The following is a 21,980-nucleotide window of genomic DNA, read 5'->3' as shown; positions in this document are numbered from 1 at the left end:
GCATTTTTCTCAACTTATATCCTTTGCAAAGTGGCTCTTTGTTTTTTCTCTAAATTCTTGGTTGACTTTCGGGTACAAAATTTGTTGTGTTATAAAAAATGGCATACATCATGGAATGTTGTTGGGTCCATTTGTAGAGTTTAATGGTTGGCTTGAACAATTTTCTCCTCATATTTTTTTATTTTTTTGATAAAAGTGGGTAAACCTCTTAATTATATTAATATTTTCTTTTTTTTTATAGGGTGTCTAGTTCAAAGAGCATTGAAGGGAAAGAGCTAGTAAGAAAACCCTTCAGTATTGCTCAAAAAAATACAAGCCTATCTACTGATTACAAGAGTCCCTTGGGCACAATCCACCAAAACCCTCCCCAATTACATAATAGCTTCATTAGATATAAAGGAAGCTGCCACAAGAGGCATAGAAGAGGCAACTATCAATGTGAAACATTAGGAAGTACAACATCCATCCAAAAAACCGAAGGATCAACCAAAAATCTAAGTCTGAGCCACCCCTGTCTATAAAGCACATTTCTCCAATCCACTAATTAATATGAAACCAAGAACAAGAAGAGAAAATACTACAAGAGAACCTACCAAGACAAACATCATGAGCAAACACAAGACAACCTAAAGAAGAAGGAGAGGATGTTGTAGACCCTAAGGAACCAAAATGAGGCCAAGCCAAAGAATAGCCCACATGAGAAGCCAAGAAAAGAGCAGAAAGATGAGAAACCATCTCGTATACCAAACTATCCGCAAGCTCCAAGATCTCGAAGACAACCACCAACTTCCAAACTTGATCAATATCTTTCGAATAAAATAGAACATCTTAACTCATAAGAAAAGCCACCAATGTAGAGAAAACATGGGAAGAGAACAGGTTGAGCTTGAATATAAGCCAATCCAAAAGAGGTATCATCATGAAAGCAACCAAGCCCAAGCATGATACCACACATAATGAGCATAAACCAACATACCAAAATATGATAAGCAAATCTACTTGCAAGAGGAGTGAACATAACATGATCGATTAGCATAACACAATCATGAAAGAAGAAAGCAAGCTAGGATAATGAAGGCTACCCAACAATGATGAACCAAAACCATCCTACATAAGCTCATCCCCAAATAATTACCAAATCAAAACCAATCTATAGATAAAATGATAAGACTATATAAATAGATGGTGAGCTGGGAAAGCTACCAAACAATGATGAACCAAAACCATCCCACACAAACTTACCTATGCATGATTACCAAATTGAAATAGCCAACCTGCTGGTCAAATGATAAGAATATGCCAATTCAAAATAATGAACAAGCAAGGAAACAAGTAATGACTAGTTCGAGCCCGAGTATTCATACTGCAATTTAGCCAATATCAGCCAAAAAGCGAAATAGTATCCACTAACATGCCATGAGAACTAGGAAGCAACCTTCCTATGAAAACTAACATAACAAGTCAACCAACCGAGCAAGGGTAAACCAATAACAAGTGCTAAACCAATTCAACAGACAGGTCACAAACCAAACGGATGCAGCGCCAAAACCCTCCTTGCTCCATGAGGAAATACTTACCGAGTATGCCATCAACAAAAATGTTGTCACAACGCCAAACAACACCCTCCCTGATGTAATACACGAAAGAAAAACTGTACCCAGCAAAGAGTGTGATGAAGGCCATAGACCACGATCAATCAAACTTAATAAAGAATACTAATGCAAGAAGTGGGAATATCCCCATGGGGGACTTCCATATACTTAGCACTTTCAACAACAACCCTGTTAGCCAAATAATAATAAATGCATTATTTTATCATGGCAGGCTTCCTAGAAAGGGTATATCAAGCAAAACCACCAAAAGATATATTATCTGAAGTGGGTATCAAGTTAATTTAAGGATAGTGATTTTTGGGGATCTCGACTTTATGGATAATGATCTTCTAAGATAAATATTTTGAAAAATCATTTATGGAAATGGCTTCTATAAATGTTTAACTATTTTCTAGTATTGTTTGCTGATCATCTGGAAGAAGACTATCTTTCTTGTAAATTTTAACAAAAGATTTATTGAACATTATAGTTTCTAGATTTGATTATATAGATGCTTCTTATCAATATTTGAGACTGCACTTCATAAGTAATCATTAGAATGATGGAACTATAACAGATTCCTATTATTAAGCTATCATATGTGAGTAAAATAATTTCAATTGAAATGAAAGGTCCAAATTTCAAAACATTACAAAATCTTGAGTTATAGGATATTTTAATGCTATTGAGATATTATAGAAGAGCAATGTGCTTTTCATAGGATGAACTTAATATAATCATAATGAAACTATCCTTGCAATTAGACCAATTGTCTAGAATGAGTTTGGGTGTCATTTCTCTTTCTATTGTCAAAACAACAATAACAAATCGTCGTGTTGATATACAGTCTTATATTAGTTAACACACATATAAATTATTAGCAATGTAAAGTTTCTTCTAGTGGTTGGGTGGCATATAGAAATACCACTAAATGGACACTAATATTGCAAAGATTAAGAGAACACCATGGTCGTTGTGTTTTCCTTGTTTTAAGTTAAGAATTCAATTAATTGTCCATAGCCTTGCTTCTTAAATTTAATTAAAAATTAAATATTTAGGTATGTTCAAATCCATAAGATATCTCCTAATAAATGATACCTCTATCTTAAAATCAATTAATAAATCAATAACTACACAATATCATTATTCGTTGTTGCTTCTATTATTAGTTTTTAATTTATATAACGAAAAGGTATGATTTTAAAACATTCTTAAAGAAAAATTTGAATTTTTTATATCTATTTAATCTTGTTCTTAGTCCATGATCGAGAACAAAATTGTCTATCAGATGAGGAATAGCATTCTTGGAGGATCTATTGAATCTAATATAGTTTGGAATGAGTATTATTCTCAGCTTCGTTAAGGAAAGGCTGAAATTTGATTTTATTTGGTAGGGTATAATTACAAAGATGATGAGATGAAATAAAATGAAATGGATTCTCATGTCATGTCTAAAGACTCAAGGGAATATTTAAACTTCATGGTGCGGGAACAACCTTGATTATTGTGGTTTTATGCAAAGTCTTATGTTATTTTTATTGATGCAAATTGGGTGCTAATTGTTTGAAGCAATTTGATTTTCTTAAACCTGAAGAAATTCAGCAAACAAATATGTACCAAATTGTATTATATAATGGTACATTTGTATAGATCTTTATTTTTATATACCTTGTTATGTAGTCTTAAAATTTAACTTTTATTGATCCAAACTAAGTGTCACTTGTTCAAAAGAATCTAATTGTTTGAAAAAATAATAGAAAATACAATACGCATATAGATTTATATTTTTATATATATATTTTATATGAAATGTTAAAATTCATTAATATTTTTCCTTTAATTTCCTATCGACGTATCCCTTGCACCTGCTATGGTTGCAAGTGCTAGTTCTTATCTATTTCCTTATCTGAAATCTTGTCGTCCTCCTTATATATCGAAAGTTGTGTAGGTTCATATCATTTTAAAACATTGGCTAAAAATCTGTTTAATATTTTGTACGAAAAAGCTGCCGTGAAAATCGTCTAATCACGATGAGACAACAACAATCTTGGTGAATCGGGTGTGAAAGGATTTTGAAGTACCATAGGCCAGTTTTGAGTGGACGATGCATTAATCTTTCCTAGAGCTTTCAATTCTTTTCAAGTACTAAATAAATACGGTTCAAATGTCTGGATAGGCGTTCTGAATATACGGTTGACGTATTCGCTGAAGAGAATAATACAGACGTATACAGCAGCTCTTGTTAAATGCAATAATTATATATTTTACAATATCATACAAAATATCAACATATACAAATAAAGCTATGAGATTTAAAAAATACATACAATCGAATTCAGAAAATTTCATTAAAAAACATATACAAAATAAACATTTACTATACTGCATATCATTGTTTTTAACCCTTTTTTTGGGATTAATACAACTGATATTTCTAAACATTGGCAGAAAATTGTGTTCTCATATCCCAAGACTTCAAAGAGTTCGGCAAGCAAGAAAATGAGACGTAATTGAAGATGATTATTCTATGTTTTTGATACGGCGTTGTTACGTACAATAATTCCAAATCGTTGAATTAGCTTAAAGAGACTCATATGGACATTTATTGAACACTACCTCAGGTTAAGTGCAATAGTTATATATCTTACAATATCGTTTTAAATAACAAGGTACATATACGAATGCAATTCAACATTTAGTTATAATCACAAGGCTTGCTAAATATGTGGCAGAACAATCAAGACACATCATTCTGCGCTTTACCAGAACATTGACTTATGATATCTTTGTAAGACTTAAAGCAGTTTGACAAGCATGTGATCCTTAAGCAGAGCTAGAGAAAACTAACACAACCTTCATTATAACTAACACCAAGTGCACTTATACTCTACTCTATGCATACATCTATGCCAAATCTTCTAGCTATCTTTTGCTTCTCGTTCTTCATGGAGATTCTTCGGATCAGATCCTGTATCCTTGGCTGGTTTTCCTGTACCCTTCTTGCTTCCCGGTTTATCATCATGGTGTGGACCAGATCCTGTATTATTGCCTGGATTTGTTGGAGCCTAGACCCACAAACAACCACCAAAATCCAAGAGTTAACGAAATAGTTTGTAAAATGATGAATTGTTTCTTTGTTCTTTTGAGAACACGTTTCTGTCACAGATTAAGCCCAAAAACACGCCGTAGAGAAGAAGTACAATTACAACCAAGAGCTTAAACAATCTGTGTGCTCTGACTTAGACTTTACCTTAAATAAAATCGACAAACAATTAAAACACGTTATGCCCACATCAGTAACTAAAACACTAAAACTTCTAACTTGCAAGTGGTAGGCGGTCAATGGTTCAAAACTGTACAAACAATAAAGTAATCTGAAGTAGCTGTTCAATGTTGTGCAGAATGTAATACTTACAGATGAAAACATTTGAATGAGTCCTCCGGAGATAGGCTTTGGTGTCCTGGTGAAAATACTGGTAGCTTTCTCAACCATATTGCCATCTTCTCCTGAGAAAATACACCCAAATCCAAATAAGTGTAAATTAAAAGAACGAAGAAGAATGGTATAGGTAGAAAGAGAAATATTTATTCAAGATTTGACTAAGAAATTAAACTTTTTCTGAAGATTTCCTTGGCGCCTGGGGTCTGAGCAGGCTTACCAGTATGTCCGTTTGGAACATAAGGAAAGCCGCGTTGAATAAAACCTACATTTCTCAGAGTAGTGGGATTGGAGAATTTGAGCCCCCTTACCCAAATGTTAGCCATGTTGAACCACTGGTAGGAGTCATCGATAGTTCCACTTCTACTTATAATAGATATTTTCTCCTTCACTAGTGAGTTCAGTCCTTCCAAGAAATTGAAGAGAAATTGCAGAAGTAAAGCCAGTGAGTTTCGCAGAAGCCATCAGACTGCACATTTTCACATTTGACCGTAATAATAAAATAAATAAAAATGTGTGCAATAAATTCGTGGAAAGTCCTCCATTTTGTACCATACAAGATAGGGGTTCTGCGTAATAACCTATTTTTGTCGTTTACGACGGTGGTAAGAAAAGTTTCAGTATTGAAATATCTTTAAAGAGATATTCATTTTATGACTTCGTTTGTAGTTAAGTGGCGTGCATGATGGAAATTATTGCAAATCTTTCTATCAAGGTACAACTATTGGAAAGTCCTCCATTTTGTTCCATATAAGATAGGGCTTCTGCGTAATAACCTATTTTTGTCGTTTACGATGGTGGTAAGAAAAGTTTCAGTATTGAAATATCTTTAAAGAGATACTCATTTTATCACTTCGTTTGTAGTTAAGTGGCTTGCATGATGGAAATTATTGCAAATCTTTCTATCAAGGTACAACTATTGTCGGCAGGAGTTTGGTCTAAATGTTACAATTAATATATATTATGCTTTAAAGGCATTCAAAATTTATAATTCTATCGTTGTCTATAAAGTAAATTTTATTTAATATTAATGAAATTGTGTTAATATATTTTATTAGGTAGTTTATTAAAGAATACCTTGCCTTGGCCATTTACGACGACATTTGTTTATTTTTGGAGGCTTCCTCTACTTTCTAAGATATTCATAAAGAAAGAAAAAAAAATGTAGTTTATTCAGATATGATTATAAATTATAAACAATTATTTTTGTTATAAATAGATTGAATATATAATTTTATATCTTTATGTGAATCTTTATTGATTATGATAGAATATTTATAGTTCCCCTTAAGGAATACTTATACATTCATTGCATTTAACTTTTTCATTAGTTTAGCCAATCATCAAATAGAATTAAATATTTATATATCCCCTCTAGTATATTTTCACCTTATTTCTTGCATAATTTTCACATATAACTTCTAATCAAGTTAAAACCATGAAACCACCTTCTTGATCTTGTTTTGGTCATCTCTTCCTTTCCACCGAGGCTAACATTCTTTGGGATATGGGATACATGGGCTGCCAATAGGAGAACACATGTGTATCACCCTCTCTTATTTGAGCGATTCCTACTCAAAATAACAAAATGTTGTCCCTAAAAATCTATAAAGGATTCTTCCCAACCTCATTTGAAGATTGCACACCGAGGTATGTGCACAAATATGGTGGACCAAAAAGTGGTCAAATTTTTTTGGGTCTAAATAGTATATAACACGAGTATGCTATATCATGCTCACATTATAACATTTGTGCATTATAATGTTCTCACATTTCACAATCCTTAAAAGAAAAAAGGTTCAAAGATGCGATCACATTATAAAATGCTTATATTTTATGAGCTAGTATTTTTATTTTATGGCTCACAACATGTGAGCATTTTATAAAATGCTCACTTTCTAGCTTAGGATTTTATTTTTCTTGAGAATCCAATCCAAAATGGTTAGAATTGCATGTTCCATTTCCTGAAAAATTGTGGTTTTTGTACAATATAGAAAAAAATAAATGTTGAGCATGCTCTCCATCAAATTTGGATTTTTTTAATGTTAATCAAAAAATCAATACAATAATGTCAAATTCTCTCTTAACTTTGTAACTATTTTGTCTTTTTTTTTACATTTAGAATATATTATAGTTTTGATCTTCAGTTTCTTTTGTTAGTGTCTTTTTTTTTCCAAAAACTCATACATACAATTTGTATTGTTGATTTTCACCTATTTATTTATTTGAAATGAATTATATTTTTATATTCTAGAATCTATTTTGTACACAATGAACATATATATTAATTAGTTTTCAAAATGACTAGGGAGAGAATGCTTCAATTTTCATTTTTAGGATGTATCCACTTTGAAAATTAGTAAAAACATATATATTTATCAAAAAAATAGTATATAAATTAGAAATAAACTAAGTTTTGTTTACTAATTTTCATCAAAGATATTTTTGAAACAGTAAGAAAATTCAAAATTTTAATGGAACATATTAGACAATTTGTTATATTTTTCAATTTCTTCTTTTCATTCTTCCAATTCATTCCTCTATTATTTCATTTCTCTCTCACGAGCGAAAATTCCATCTTTATATACTCTTATGAGATAATATCCTGTTAGTGAACAAATTTGTCCTTTTTTTTAAAATGATCAATTTTGAACTCTATCGCCTTATTTTAAGGACAATTGTTTCACTAAACAGTTGGGTAAGTGTTGTATAAATCACTTCCCTTTTGAATTTTTCATAGGTACAACTCCCTATCTCAGTTTTTCAATGAATGCTTTAAACTATTTAATTTGAATAGTAGCTTTTAACCCAAAAGCATGTAAGGCTGCCTACTTCATTCTTGGATGAGAGGCCGATATTTCACACATGTTTCCTAAAAAGAAGAAAGCAATTTTTCCTATCTTTTCAATATATGAGATGACAGCAACTGAAACAAAGTTCAGTACACCATTTCCACAAGTTTAATAAAGAATGAACAGATTTAAGAAACTAAATCTGTCCTCCAACATGAATCTTCTCTAGAAGTAATCAAACACTCAAGGAAGGAATATCAGAAGAAGAAGAATTTTCTGTAATGGAAAGATCCTTACTGTTATTTGATTAGATAAACATATACAAAGACATGTATCTACACAGATTCAAAACACATAGATTTTCTTTCTCCCAAGAACAGTATGATCATTCTATATATATATATATATATTCTTATGCAACAAAGGCACGAAAATACATGTATAAATCATTTCCATTCCAGATTTAGCAGTCTGATTCTTCCTTCTACAAAACATAAAATACATAAAACAAAGGGAAAAACCAAAAATTGGTCACAAAATCTAACCCCTATACTCTCTATCTTTCCTTAATTTATAGTTTTAGAATAGGGGAGGTCTCCCTGAAAACTCGACCTTCCCCGTAAATAGTTATGAAACCAACAAGAAGTATTTTGGGACATATGTCCCGAAGTCTTTGCATAACCATGAGAAATTACAAGAATAAAGGGAACCGGGCCTAAATCAATGCATTATGCCACTTTTCCATCATCATCATCCTCTCCGCTTTCACGGGCATCGTGAATGGTTGTGATTTCTTGAATAATGGATTGGTTCGGAACTTTCATCGCATTGAGCTTCGCCTTCACTGCCTCCTTATTCCACCGGTGCTTCACCATCTTTTCAAAATGTTTCAGCAGTCGATCATTTCCAATGAAAGTCATAGACTCAATCCTAGCCACCCTAGTTATATCTTCTGGAGTGAAATTACCCTTGGCCTTGATCTTCTCTATGTTCATCTAGAAAGACCTGATTGCATCCTGTGTGCTCAATCTGCAAATTCCCAACTGCCAATCATGGTCAGGGTTAACCACCTTGTTATCATTAACTATGCTGCATTGGAGATCCTGGAGTTCGTAAACAGAGGTCTTTGCATCGGTGATCACAGACTTGAAGGTAAGCACTCGCCACATTATGGTTTTCTTCAGCACAAAAAGCTAACATTCATCCACCACCAATTTGATTGAGTGTTCTGTCAAAAACCTGGCAACTCCATACTCTTCTATTTTGGCAAACAAAGGCAAGATATTCTGCCATTTGTGCTCCTCCTTCTCCCACGACACAAGCTGATTTTGAACTTCAGTAATAAGGCCCTGTATTTCATCGCATAACCTCCGGGAGTCAGTAATGTACTTCTCGCCGTCCTTGATTATTCCCTCAATCCATTTCTCCATAGCTTCAGCAATACTCTTGGCCCGTTGAACTTGGCTCATTAGCTTTTTATTTTCTAGCGAAGTTGGGTCGAAGTTCTCTGTAGCATGAGATATTGGGAGTGCCCTAAGGCAACCAATACTATCGATGAACTGGGCCAGAACGTTTATGTGTCGCTTTAGTTCTCTCTTTTCTCGCCCATCCTTCTCCGACCCAGTGAGCATTTTCTTTGTTGATACCTGGAAGAAATGATTGTCTGTGTCTCTACTCATGTTTCCCAATTCCACCTTTGTGATCTCGAAATCATCGAGGCTAGCCTCCTTGTTTTCATCCTTAGGTTTATACGAGGCGATTTCAGCAACCCATTTTCCAGTTCCCTCATCATTGTCCAGGTGAGCGGTAGTCTTGAACCTTTTCGGCTTTGGATTCTTCTTTGTGTATTTAACAACCATTTCCTGAATGGGAATAGTCATGGGAAGAAAGCTCCATTTTTTGTTCACCGAGGTGGTCAACCACTTAGGAGTTGCACTAGAACCAGTGGTTCCTTCAATCATCTTGGAAGGTGGTGTCATAGCCACAGCCACCGTATGAGAATCCAGGGCACTAGCAACATTGTCGTCCAAGTCTTCAATTTCAAATATCTGGGCATCGAGAATGGTATCTTTCACCCCTGTATCCTTTGCTTGATCCTTCTTTCTTTGAGCAGCACTTCGAGACCGGGTATGCCCAGGAGTACAAAAATCCAAAGCTGGATTAGACCTATGCCTAAGCTGGGGCGACTTGTTATCCTTACATGCACGAACAGGCATAGAAGCATTGTTAGAAAGACGCTTTGGTGAAGGTAGAGGATCCTTATTACTTCTCGCATAATTAGACTTAACGCCTAATTTCATTGCTTTCTTATTGGCCACCCACGCCATGGTCCTTTCCAAAACTCCTTTGGTCCTTAATTGTATATCATCATTCTCTTCCTCATCCCAGTTAATTGGAGGCATTTCAGCTTCTGCACGAGCTAAGTACCTTGGTTCGAATAGCTCTAGATAATCCTCTTCGAGCCCCTTAGTATCCAACTTTATCTGCAATGAAACAACTTGTTCTAACACCAATCTCATGTTTCCCCTTTTGAATATTTCAAGTTCATCTGTAGAATCTTCCCAAAAATCCTCTAACTGTGGCATGGGAAGGTATGGCATTAGACCAAGACTTTGAGAAAATCCCTTATTATCAAAACCTTTCCTTTCAAGATACAGGGAAAAATTGAAATTCCTGAGGTTTGCTCCTATACTCAAAGCGTCAAACATTGAACTGTAGGACAACATGCCCAATTGGATGGGAAAATGACCTTCCCATTTGTCCTTGGGCTGTGCCTTTTTAATTACAGAAGTTAGTTGCCTGCATATCTCCGCTAGAACAAAGCAATCTGAATAGAAGTGAGGGAGCTTGAAGGGCTCCTCTTCAAAGCCACCTACCCGTATATAACAGAAGCATGGAAACTGGATATAAAAACTACCAAACCTCTTTATCAAAGTCTGTGCATCTTCGGAGATTCTTTTGGCTTTCATATTCTTCAATTCATGACACAAATCACCCAGAAAAGCATTGTGCACCCTTCTGAAATCTTGTAAAGCTTTATCCTTTTGTAGCATGGGATAGAACTCATATATGGGAACATTCTCCTCAGTGAGCTGTTTCGGTATTCCAACCAACTCCTTAACACAAGCCAAACAATACAAGAGATATGAAGACATAAAGAAGTTCTATTTGAACTATTTAGCCAAACTCGGTTGTTCTCTCATTGAATCAACAATCAATTTAGCCCAATCCAAATATTTCTTCCCTTCTAAAACCAACTGCACATAGCAATAAATCCAGTCGTTGAAGCTATAAGCTTCAGCAGATCCTCTGGCTCAGTGCAACAAAAGCATTACGTCATGAATATGAGGCAACATATGATTTTTATTAGGATTCTTGGGTAACCTGGAACCACCTCTTTGAGGAACCTTCAACCAGAATTTTGCTACATTGTTACGGTGTCTGGTTCTGTCTGCGTTGAACTCGGTGATTGATTGAGTAGGAGAAAAGTTGGACAATTGGTAATCAGGTATCTTGAAGACTGAGGAAATTACTTCACGATTTATGGCAAGAAGGGTTTCACCATTTTCTCTCCTAATGGTTTCAGACACTGGGTTGTATCTAGCTATACATTCCTGAATCAATTATGGGCAAGGAATGGCTAGGGGAAAAGATGCAGCTTCTACGAGACCGCTACTCAAAATCTCCACACCAAAAGACTTGTCAATTCCCTTGAACACCCTCTCTTTCAACACCTCAAGGTTTTCCCCTTTTAGGTCAGTATCGCTAACTATGGGTTCAGTGGATGCCAGGCTAAAAACGTTCCCAAACAAATGTAGTGTGGACTTCATAGTTTTAAACAATAAGCCTAAATCGGTTACAGAAAAACTTTTTGTAAGAGAGAAAATGCGAGCAAAAACCACTGGAGAGGACAAGAAAAAGACTCACCTTCACAATTGAACAACCGGACGATGGCTAGCAACAAACAAGATTCCTATCCAGGAAAAACAAAGACACAACAGCAAGGAACAAATGCAGAGCACTAACAATCCTTCATACCTTATTAGTGAAGGCAATGATATGGAAACATTGAATGCAATAATTCCAATGAGTGTGTTGATTTTGTGGATTAGATATCGCACGCATGCATTGAATGCATGGTGGCATTTTTGAAGTAACCGCCAGTTCCCGAAATGATTACTTACTTCGAAAAACCAAGGATTGATGTCACTTAAGACATGGTTCTTCCTCCTCATATTTGGCAATGAATGCACCATCAAATCATTAAAACCTGTGGGACCCACCAACTTTGAACACATATGAACATCCTGAACAGTCTTCATGGGCGTTCAAGTAGTTCAAGATGTACGCCGTGCTCAAGGAGAATTTTGCCGAGAAAACAAATAATATCAAGTTGCTGACCACTTGTGCTATATTGAACATGTTGAACATGTTTGAACCTCTTGAACTTAGTTCAATGAGTTCAAAACCCAGAGAGAAATAAAGTAACATATCACCGAACAAGAAACTTTTAGAGAGCCGCTGCAAGACACTTAGAGAAAATATTAGTATGAAAAACCTCCCTAAACACCTAGGAACTTATGGAACCTAAATGAACTTGTTGAACCCGGTTCAAAATGGTTCAACATGTTCATAGAGTTCAACCAATTATCTAAACTTCACTTTATGATTGAAAAAGGATTTACAGACGTACTAAGGACTTGAACCGAGGTATCACAAGAAAGATTAGGACTCCAACTAATAATCTTAAAGGATGACTCACTCTTATCATGAGGAATAAATGATGCAGTAACATATCCTTACCTATATTTGCTCTTAAATGAAGTCACCCCTTACTCACTTCCACCCATAAATTTTCACCTCTTGATTCCCATCATAAATATGATCAAACACAACTTTAATCATCTCCACTAGTACACATTTAACATGAAGATTCTAAAAATACAAGGAAACAAAAGTTATTAATACTTTTGTATATAACACATTAGATACAAGAGGTTTTAATAAAATTTTAATATTCATGTTGATAATGATAATCGTTCTATGCATGATAAATATTCTTCTTCCCTTATTTGTATGTTACTTTTAAAATATCCAACATATTTCCTCAAAATCACTAAAAATATTTTGTGTACATTATATTATAGTCATATATCTTATACCTTCACACTCTTTCATTATGACTCTCTTTTGAAGTGCATAATCTTTTGTCTTTCACAATTGGATATTCTTTGTTCTTCTTTTATCCATATTTCTATGTAGACTAGAATGTCTTCATGAGACATCAGTATTGTAACTAATATGTTTTCAAATGAATGCAATTTGAAAACATTATTGGTCCCATGTTCTTATTGAATGGTTTGTTAAGTGTGGCTTCATAAAAATACAATATTCAAAGGGAAACTTATTAATGTATGGATGAGCCTTTACACCTACTATTCAAAATCACAATATTTCATAAGGTTTAAAAGATGATGTACCACTTGAGATACTATTTTCCATCTTCAAAATTTTGACGCATTATCGATAGTCTCCATGAGTGTGACTTTATTGTTATTCATCATTCTTCTAGAATTCATGGATAGTATTACAAGTCTCAAGTCTACCCTTATGCATATATCAATATCATCATGCCACTTGACTATCATATTTGAATATCATCATGACATTGTTGTATATCCTTACCCTATATGATTGTATCCTAGATGTATTTCTTGGTGACTATCCTATTGAGTGTAGAATTGTCTTGACGGTATAATTTGCATTGAATTGTTTCTTCTATTTCCAAACTCATTGTATCTTACAACTTTATTCACTCCATCAGATAATGCTTAATGGAACACACACTTGATTCTAGGTTTGTTTATTTTATCTTTCCCTCAAACCTACTATTATCCTTCCTTTTCCATGCTCAAGGGTTTCTTATATAGGGCTTAGATACACCTAATAATAATAATGTAAAATTATTACACCTCAACAGCTCCATGAAATAGTTGTAGGGTCTTGAAGCTTGATGGTTCATAAATTGATGAGTTTAAAAAGTTTGAAAGTCTCCATGTGTGATTTAGGGCCATAAGTAAGGTTTAAAGTAACTTGAAATGAGAGTTTTAACAATAAAAAAGGTTATTAACACATTTAGTGCAAGATCTAATGAAGTACGAATCAAGGGTCATACATGTGAATACTTATTGATTGTTTCAGATCCTATAAAATCATGCCTCCCTTCAATTTGATAGCTAACATTAGAAAAGGAAAAACACTAAAACATAAATAAAAGAGTAGTAAACAAAATATTCCTTACCAAAGACCTTGCGGAAGGTTTTCATGAAAAACAATAGACCCTAACATACCTACCCTTGCATGTTCTTGCATGTTTAGAGTATGTTGATCTATAGAAGTTTTAGGATCCTTTGCAACTTCGTCCCTTTCAATATGAATATATTTCATTGTTCACATGCCTCTAAGATAGAAATTCCATGGAACTAGAAATTAAAAATAAGGAAACTCCATGTTACATACATCCTCTTTTAAAAGTGCAAAATAGATCATGGGCATTAATCAAGAGAAACCTTCGTTAACCATCTATCAGCACTAATCATCCTTATATTTAAAAAATAAGGTACAAATAAAATCAAAGCTTGATCAAACTTACAAGCTCGACCTAGTCAAGTTGGACTCAAATTAATTTCATCCAAAACTCCCTCCAAAATCTCATGCAAATAGATCTTTGACCAAGTAAAAGCATTTCATAATTTTTACGTTTTTGGAAACCTTACCACATGCTGAGACATTTGCAAAAGGAAAATATGACTCAAATACATTAATATAGGAAAAGCATTTTATCTTTCAATAATCCATAAAAAAATTAATTTTTTTAATTTCTCGAAAACCTCATTGAAACAACATCACTTAACTGGTGTGACTATTTAGACCAATCAACAAAATAGGGTAAATCTTTTGATGACCTCTGTGGATGTCTTTCCCTTTAAAACTTCAAAGACTAGTTTCTTTGCATATCCATTGGGCATGGAGTTGGCTAAGGTCTTGAAGCAAATTTAAAAATAGACTTAAGAACCAATTTCTAACACCTTAGAGTAACTAACTAACAAAATAAAAATATTCAAAATATGTGTAGAAATAACACCTAATTAACTATCCCTTAGTACTTGGCAGGAAAGACATCCTAATAATCGTGTAACAACATGTATTACACTTGTTGAGTTGTCACTAACATGGTGAATGTAGAATTTTAAAAATAACATTTATAATTTAGATTGAAGATGCTTGGTTGGTTAAATGGGTAATTATTGTGAATTTGAATTGAAAATATTGTAGTGGTTGATCGAAAAAATTTACATTGTGCAATACAATGTATGAGACCTTATTTATATAGAAAAGTTTGAGTGATATGGCTAACTAGGATGATGACAAGTTCCTTAATCCTATGTCATGTGACGACTAAAGGGTAAGATCACATATCTACAAGAGACTTCTATAAATATTCCTAACTCACTAAGTAAACTTAACATGTGAACATCTATGAAAAGGTCATAACTAGGAACTAGCTAGATAATGTATGTTGTTCATACTACAAAGGGAGAGAATTAATAGTTAATACCCCTTTTCACACCAACACTCATAGGTACCCATAATACTTCAAATGGCTATCCTTCAATATGGGGTTCTACTGGAAAAATAATATTAATGATATATAATTAATATATACTATTTTTCAATATAATATATATAAACTATTCTATTGAAAAAACAATCAAATAAAAAAAATAATAAACAAATTGAGAAGAATAATCTTCATCTCTATATCTATCTTCCTCGCTATCTCTATCTCCTTACCTTCTCTATTTCTCTATGTTTCTATCCATACCTCTCCCTCCCTCTCCTCTCCTTGTTGCAAGCGTAGCTTGAGCATGTTGAAAATAGAGTCTAATTCAAAGATTTTATTTCAATCATTGGATCACTAAAGTGAATGCATGATTGAATTAGTCCATGTAGTACACAAATAGGTATATGCCAAAAATATACCAAAATAATCTCTAATTAAACTACTTTTCGATGTACCTATTGCACACCAAGATGCAATTTCTAGTAAATAAATATGGTTTAAAAGGTTGTGTATAAGAAATGGATTTTTAATATATATAATATAATAAAATTAATTTTAAAAATAAAAATTATAAAACACATATCTCTATAAAAATTTTAAACATTCTTTGATTTCATTCTTTCATTTTAAAATAATTTGTATAAAACATTTCACACGATAAGTATAATGAAACAAAGTGGACAAAAATAAATTTGTGTGATACTTAACTCGGCTTAAAAAATTGCAAATTAATGTAAACTCTAGCTTGAACTTTATTGACATTTATAAACTAATGTAAACTCCACCTCGAAGTTGGAGAAAAAAATAAAAACGTCTTAAGTTTTTATTTAAATTTTAAGAGCAACTACTAAAAAAATGAAAATCGTCATTGAAACGGTCGTCCGCAACGGGAAACCCGTTTCTATCGTCAAAACGCGAAACAAAAGTCTCCCATTGTGTTTCTAGCCGAATAGACATCACCTTCCTGAATATCAAATAGTCTCTTGATTTGAAATGACTCTATTTAATGTTTTGCAATGTCCTTGTGAAGTACAATAAAAGTAAAACCTAAATTTCTCAGAGTAGTGGGATTGGAGGATTTGAACCCTCATACCCAAATGTTAACCATGTTGAGTCAATGATAAGAGTCATGATTGGCGGAAAATATTTTCTTCTTCGCTAGTGAGTTGAGTCCTTCCGAGAAAGAGCAGAGAAATTACAGAAGGAAACCAAGACAATGTGTAAGATATAACCAAGAAAACCCTTAAGAGGGAAAAAAAAATTAGTCTCCAAATGCATCTATATTTCATCTATTATTTAGTAAATAAATAAACATGCAGTTACATAGTTACAATGAATACTTATTAAACATCAAGCCTCTCCAATGCATACTCCATGTGTCCAGGCATGAATCCACATATCCCACACCATGATTTTCATATGCAATCCTTAGAAAGACTAAATAATATGACAACCCCCTCATTGAGCCAACCTTAAATACTAAAAATGTGACTGCTTGCATAGAATCAAGCTCACATAAGTATACTCAAGTGGTGTGATAAAGTAATATGTGTCAAAACTCATGAGAACAAAAAACACATACCCCACAATTAATTTGTGATATAAGAATTAAATATTTTTCCCTAATTAATTATTCTATGTCTCCCACACACATATGATAAATAGCCTAATATTTCAAAGAACACTTTACAAGGGATTCACAAATAATTACCTATTGTGGCTAACCACATCTCGTAGATGTATCACAAATAAATAATTATTTAATCAAAGCGTTATAATATAACAATTTATGTAATCATGAACAACACCGAATCCCAACACTTCTCCCACTAAGGCCTACTTTCGTATATTGGACCTCTTATTTAGTAAGCATGTTAGTGTTTTAATTTATGTTTTAATTAGAATTTTTTTTTACTATTGATGTTACTTTATTATGCCACCATCATTACCACATGGAACTATGTTAAAATTATTTTGAAGGAGGTTGATTGAGGTAACTAGCCCTTTGACTAAACCATTTTATAGGGTTCCATTATGAAAAGTTATCTTTCAATTGATTTTTTGAAGAATTAAAATAGATTGTACATGTAAAATAATTTTAGGATTTGATCAACATATTAAGATAGATATCCTCAGTGAATTTCATTCCTTTCCAAGGTAGATCAACAACAACCTGAGCACTAGTGCCATCACAACTATCATAGAGAACCTATATCATATAAATTAGTAAGGACACACATATAGCCACTCATTAAGGCCTTCAAAATCTCCCAAAAATATATATATTTTATAATTGTAAGTAATATAGTATTTTTATATATGATTTTATTTTAGTGAGAATAACTAGGTCATAATTGTAAATGAGGATTTTCATTTCTAGTGTATCTTACCTAATTCTAGCCTCTTATCCCAACTTGCTATCTACATAGTTCAATGATAAATTGTTTATAATAAACTATTTAAATAATATAGACTTATAGATTGTGTAAATTTTAAAAATATCTAAAATAAGCCCAAATTATTCAAATATCTAGCTATTATTCAAAATTATTTAGAGTATAGGAATAATATCACTAGTCATGATTGTGAATTGTTTTAAATATTTGAATTATATATGTACTCCTCTTCTTAATTTACTTGAAAAATGTTTCTATTGTCCAATTTATTACCATAATTCTAAATTATTGGAAATGGTTTATTATTGATCTATGACTAAGTGAATGATTGAAAACTAAAGCTCTGGTTTGGTAGAATTTTAAGAAAAAATTAGTTTATCCCCTAGTAAAAATGATTCAATAATGTCTAAAAGAATTTATAATTTCATTCTAAATATTTTTCACAATTGCAACACTTATATCAAAGTTGGTATGCATCTTCTAATTTTTAGTTTTGCATATCCAAGTCCTAGTTTGAAAGTTTTTGTTCCTATTTTTAATTTCATGGTTTTGATAAGATTAAGTGGGGAAGGTCCCCAACCATTCCCTCTTCACTATTTTTCCTACTACTCACTCTACTATTTATCTTGTTTGTACATCACAACTAGAGGCTTCTTCTGCTGCTCTTCTTGGTAGTTGTACCTATTATTTTTTCATTGTCTATTTTAAAGAGGTTTTATGGTCTACATGTCTAGAAGTTAGGTTTGGTTGGATGCTTATGTTTTGGATGTAATATGGATGTAAAATGACTTCTTATGCGCTCAACTTTGCTCTGGTTAGATCATTGTGTAGTTTTAATGTTTAAGTTGTCTTGGTTGTTTCATTTCTATTTTATTTTTCTAACAACCTTTTATTGGTTGTCTATAATGGTTTTAGTGTTCACTCGATCCATGGTGTAGTGAGGGCTTAATATCCAAGTTTTTTTTTTAATGTTTTTCTTCCTCTTATATGTCTTTTATATTTTCTAAAAACTCTAACACATTTTCTTTGAAATCATTGAATATATTCTAGTTTTATATTATATTATGTCATATTTATGCCTTCTCTTTCATATCCTTCAAGAAATAACATGCGTACATTATATTATATTCACATTTCTTATAACTTCATGCTCTTTCATTACTACTCTCCTTTTAAATGCATAATCTTTTGTCTTTCACAATTAGCTATTATTTGTTCTCCTTTAATCCATATTCTGGTGTAGGCTATACTATCATCATGAGATATTATTATTTTAACTAATAAGTTTTAAAATGAATGTAATTTGAAACCATTATGGGTACCATGTTCCTATTGAATGGTCTATGCCATGTGATGCTTCATAAAAATAGAAATGGAAACTTATTAATGTATTGATGAGCTTTTAGACCTACTATTCAAACTCACAAGATCTCACAAGGTTTAAAGGATGATGTACCACTTGAGATACTATGTTGCATCTTCAAAATTTTGACACACATTCTCCATAGTCTTCATAACTGTGACTTTATTGTTATTCATCATTCTTCTTGACTTCATGAATAGTATTACAAGTCTTAAGTCTACCCTTATGCATATAGCAATATCATCATGCCACTTGACTATCATATATGAAGATTATGATGACATTATGATATATGAAACTACTCTATATTATTGTATCTTGTGTCTTTATTTCTTGGTGACTACATCCTATTGACTATTAAATCATGAAATATACACTTTGAACTATCTTAGCTAGCTCGTAGCATTGTCTTGATGGAATAATTTGCATAGAACTTTGTCTTCTATTTCTAAGCTCATTGTATCTTACATCTTTCTTCACTCCATCAAATAATGGTTAAGGGCACACACACTTGATTCTAGGTTTGTTCATTTGAGATTTCCAACAAACCAGCTATTATCCTTCTTTCACCATGCTCAAGGGTTTCTTATTTGGGGTTTAGATACACCTTAATGAAACCCTTAATAACTCCATGAAATTGTTGTAGAGTCTTGAATCTTGATGGTTCATAGATTGATAACACAAGGGTTTCAATGAGTTTACCATGCTTGATAATCTCCATGTGCGAGTTAGGGTATAAGCAAGATTTAAACAACTTGAAATGAGTGTTTTAATAATAAACATGGTTAGCGATACCTTTAGTGCAAGATCTAATAAAGGAAAGATCAAGGGCCGTGCATACGAATATTTAATGATTATTTGAGACCCTATGGAAGTGTGCATCGCTCCCTTCAAATCTGATAGTGAACATTAGAAGAGAGAAAATATCGAAACATAAATAAATGGTAGTACACACAATATTCATTACAAAAGACCCTATGCAGGGTTTTCATGAAAAACAACCGACCCTCACATACCTTCCCTTGCATGTCCAACTTCACCCCTTTCAATATGAATGCATTTCATCGTTCAAATGCCCCTGAGATAGTTTCACATGACGTTTTAAAGTATAATATTTTCAGATAGTTTATTAGCTTAAAGAGACTGATATTGAACGGTATCTCAGGTTAAATGCACTAGTTATATATTTTACCATATCATATAAAATAACTAGGTACAATCACGAGGCTTGCTTTATATATGGCAGAACAAACAAGACAGATCATTCTGAACTTTAGCAGAACATTGATTTATCATATCCCAAGACTTCAAAAACAGTTTGGCAAGCGTGTGACCGCTAAGCAGGGCTAAAGCAAACTAACACAACTTTCACTACCGTACATCTATGCTACGTCCTCTAGTTAATTTTTGTCTGGTTTTTCATGGCGATTATCTGGGTCAGACCCTGTATCCTTGGCTGGTTTTTCTGGAGCCTTGACTGGTTGAGTATCATGCTTTGGACGAGATCCTTTATCTTTTTCTGCATCCACAAACAACCTGCACCAAAATCCAAGAATTAACGAAACCATTTTGAAAATGTTTATAACAATGAACTCTTCTTTGTACTTTTGATACCACTTTTTAGTCACAGATTAAGGCCAGAAAACACACTGTAGAGAAGGGGAGTACAATTACTCCTAATTGCTTAAACAATACGTGTGTTCTGCTTTAGACTTTACCTTGAATAAAACCAGCAAACGATTTAAAAAAAACATATGCCCACATCAGTTACTAAAATGCTAAAACTTCTAACTTGCAAGTGGCAGGAGGTCAAAGGTTAAAAACTGTACAAACAATATAGTAATCTTTGTAGTTGTTCAATGTTATGTAAAATGTAATACTTACAGATGAAAACATTTTAAAATGTCCTCCGGAGACAAGCTTAGGGTCTGATCCAAAGAATCGCCATGAAAAAACAAAACAAAAATTAAGGATGTATGGTAGTGAAAGTTGTGTTAGTTTTCTCTAGCCCTACTTAATGATCACACGCTTCTCAAACTATTTGAACTCTTGAAATATGATAAATGGATTGGAGAATTTGAGCCCTGGTATCCAAATGTTAGCCATGTTGATCCACTGGATGGATTCATCACTAGTTGTGCTTATAAATAGTGTTCTTCGTTAGTGAGTTTCAGAGTCCTTCCGAGAAACTGGAAGAGTGCCAGTTTGTTTCGTAGAAGTCATCAGTCTCCACATTTGATCACACACTTAGCTGACAGAGTGTTTAGTGGTTCTTGTGGGTTCGTTCAGTTATCTACGTTTGTTTTCATTTTATGTTTGTATGAGTAGTTTCGTTATCGCATTCATAGGGAAACTAATTTCAAACTCATTTACTTCATGCATTGCAGTACTTCATTTATTAATTTATTTATTGCCTACAAATGTCTAGTCATCTCGTGGGATCCACAGGGCTTGTGGCATCCTACTTGTCAATGATTGTATGACACATATCCTGTACATATGGAGGTAGGCATCCCACGTGAGGATCTTGACAAGTATCGGCCTATGACAGATTCTACGATAGAATGGACAAGTGGCAAGAGATACCTTTTGCATGAAGAGGGTTATGACGAGTTGTAAGAGAATAAGCTAAAATTAGTCATTTATGACAGATTCTCTTACAACTGTAAGCGTTGTAAGTTATGATAGCTGTAAGATGTGTAAGAACATCTGTCATACCTCGAAATAGTAAATTTTGAATTCTCAACTTATTAGGTTTGAATGGGGAGTCATTT

General features: G+C 33.1%; 1 protein-coding gene across 1 annotated transcript; it reads right to left on the bottom strand.

The window, feature by feature from the left end:
- Positions 1 to 4,193: 4,193 nt before the first annotated feature.
- On the bottom strand, positions 4,194 to 5,479 carry LOC131859462 (uncharacterized). Its single transcript, XM_059213221.1, has 3 exons — positions 5,252 to 5,479; positions 5,008 to 5,099; positions 4,194 to 4,657 (listed from the first exon to the last, which is right to left on the bottom strand). The coding sequence occupies exons 1-3, from the start codon at positions 5,355 to 5,357 to the stop codon at positions 4,511 to 4,513; spliced, it is 345 nt and encodes a 114-aa protein (XP_059069204.1). The 5' UTR covers positions 5,358 to 5,479; the 3' UTR covers positions 4,194 to 4,510.
- Between the last annotated feature and the right edge of the window lie 16,501 nt (positions 5,480 to 21,980).

This window comes from Cryptomeria japonica, chromosome 10 (assembly GCF_030272615.1).
Source record: "Cryptomeria japonica chromosome 10, Sugi_1.0, whole genome shotgun sequence".
Classification (NCBI taxonomy): domain Eukaryota; kingdom Viridiplantae; phylum Streptophyta; class Pinopsida; order Cupressales; family Cupressaceae; genus Cryptomeria; species Cryptomeria japonica.
This window is presented reverse-complemented; position numbering and strand designations above follow the sequence as displayed.

Bases quoted from the DNA above. Each gene is read 5' to 3' on its own strand.
- LOC131859462 (XM_059213221.1), bottom strand. From the start codon at position 5,357: ATGGCTAACATTTGGGTAAGGGGGCTCAAATTCTCCAATCCCACTACT. The intron at 5,100-5,251 runs GTAAGCCTGCTC...GTATTTTCTCAG, and splicing joins TGTTCCAAACGGACATACTG to GAGAAGATGGCAATATGGTT. The intron at 4,658-5,007 runs GTAAGTATTACA...TTGTGGGTCTAG, and splicing joins TCATTCAAATGTTTTCATCT to GCTCCAACAAATCCAGGCAA.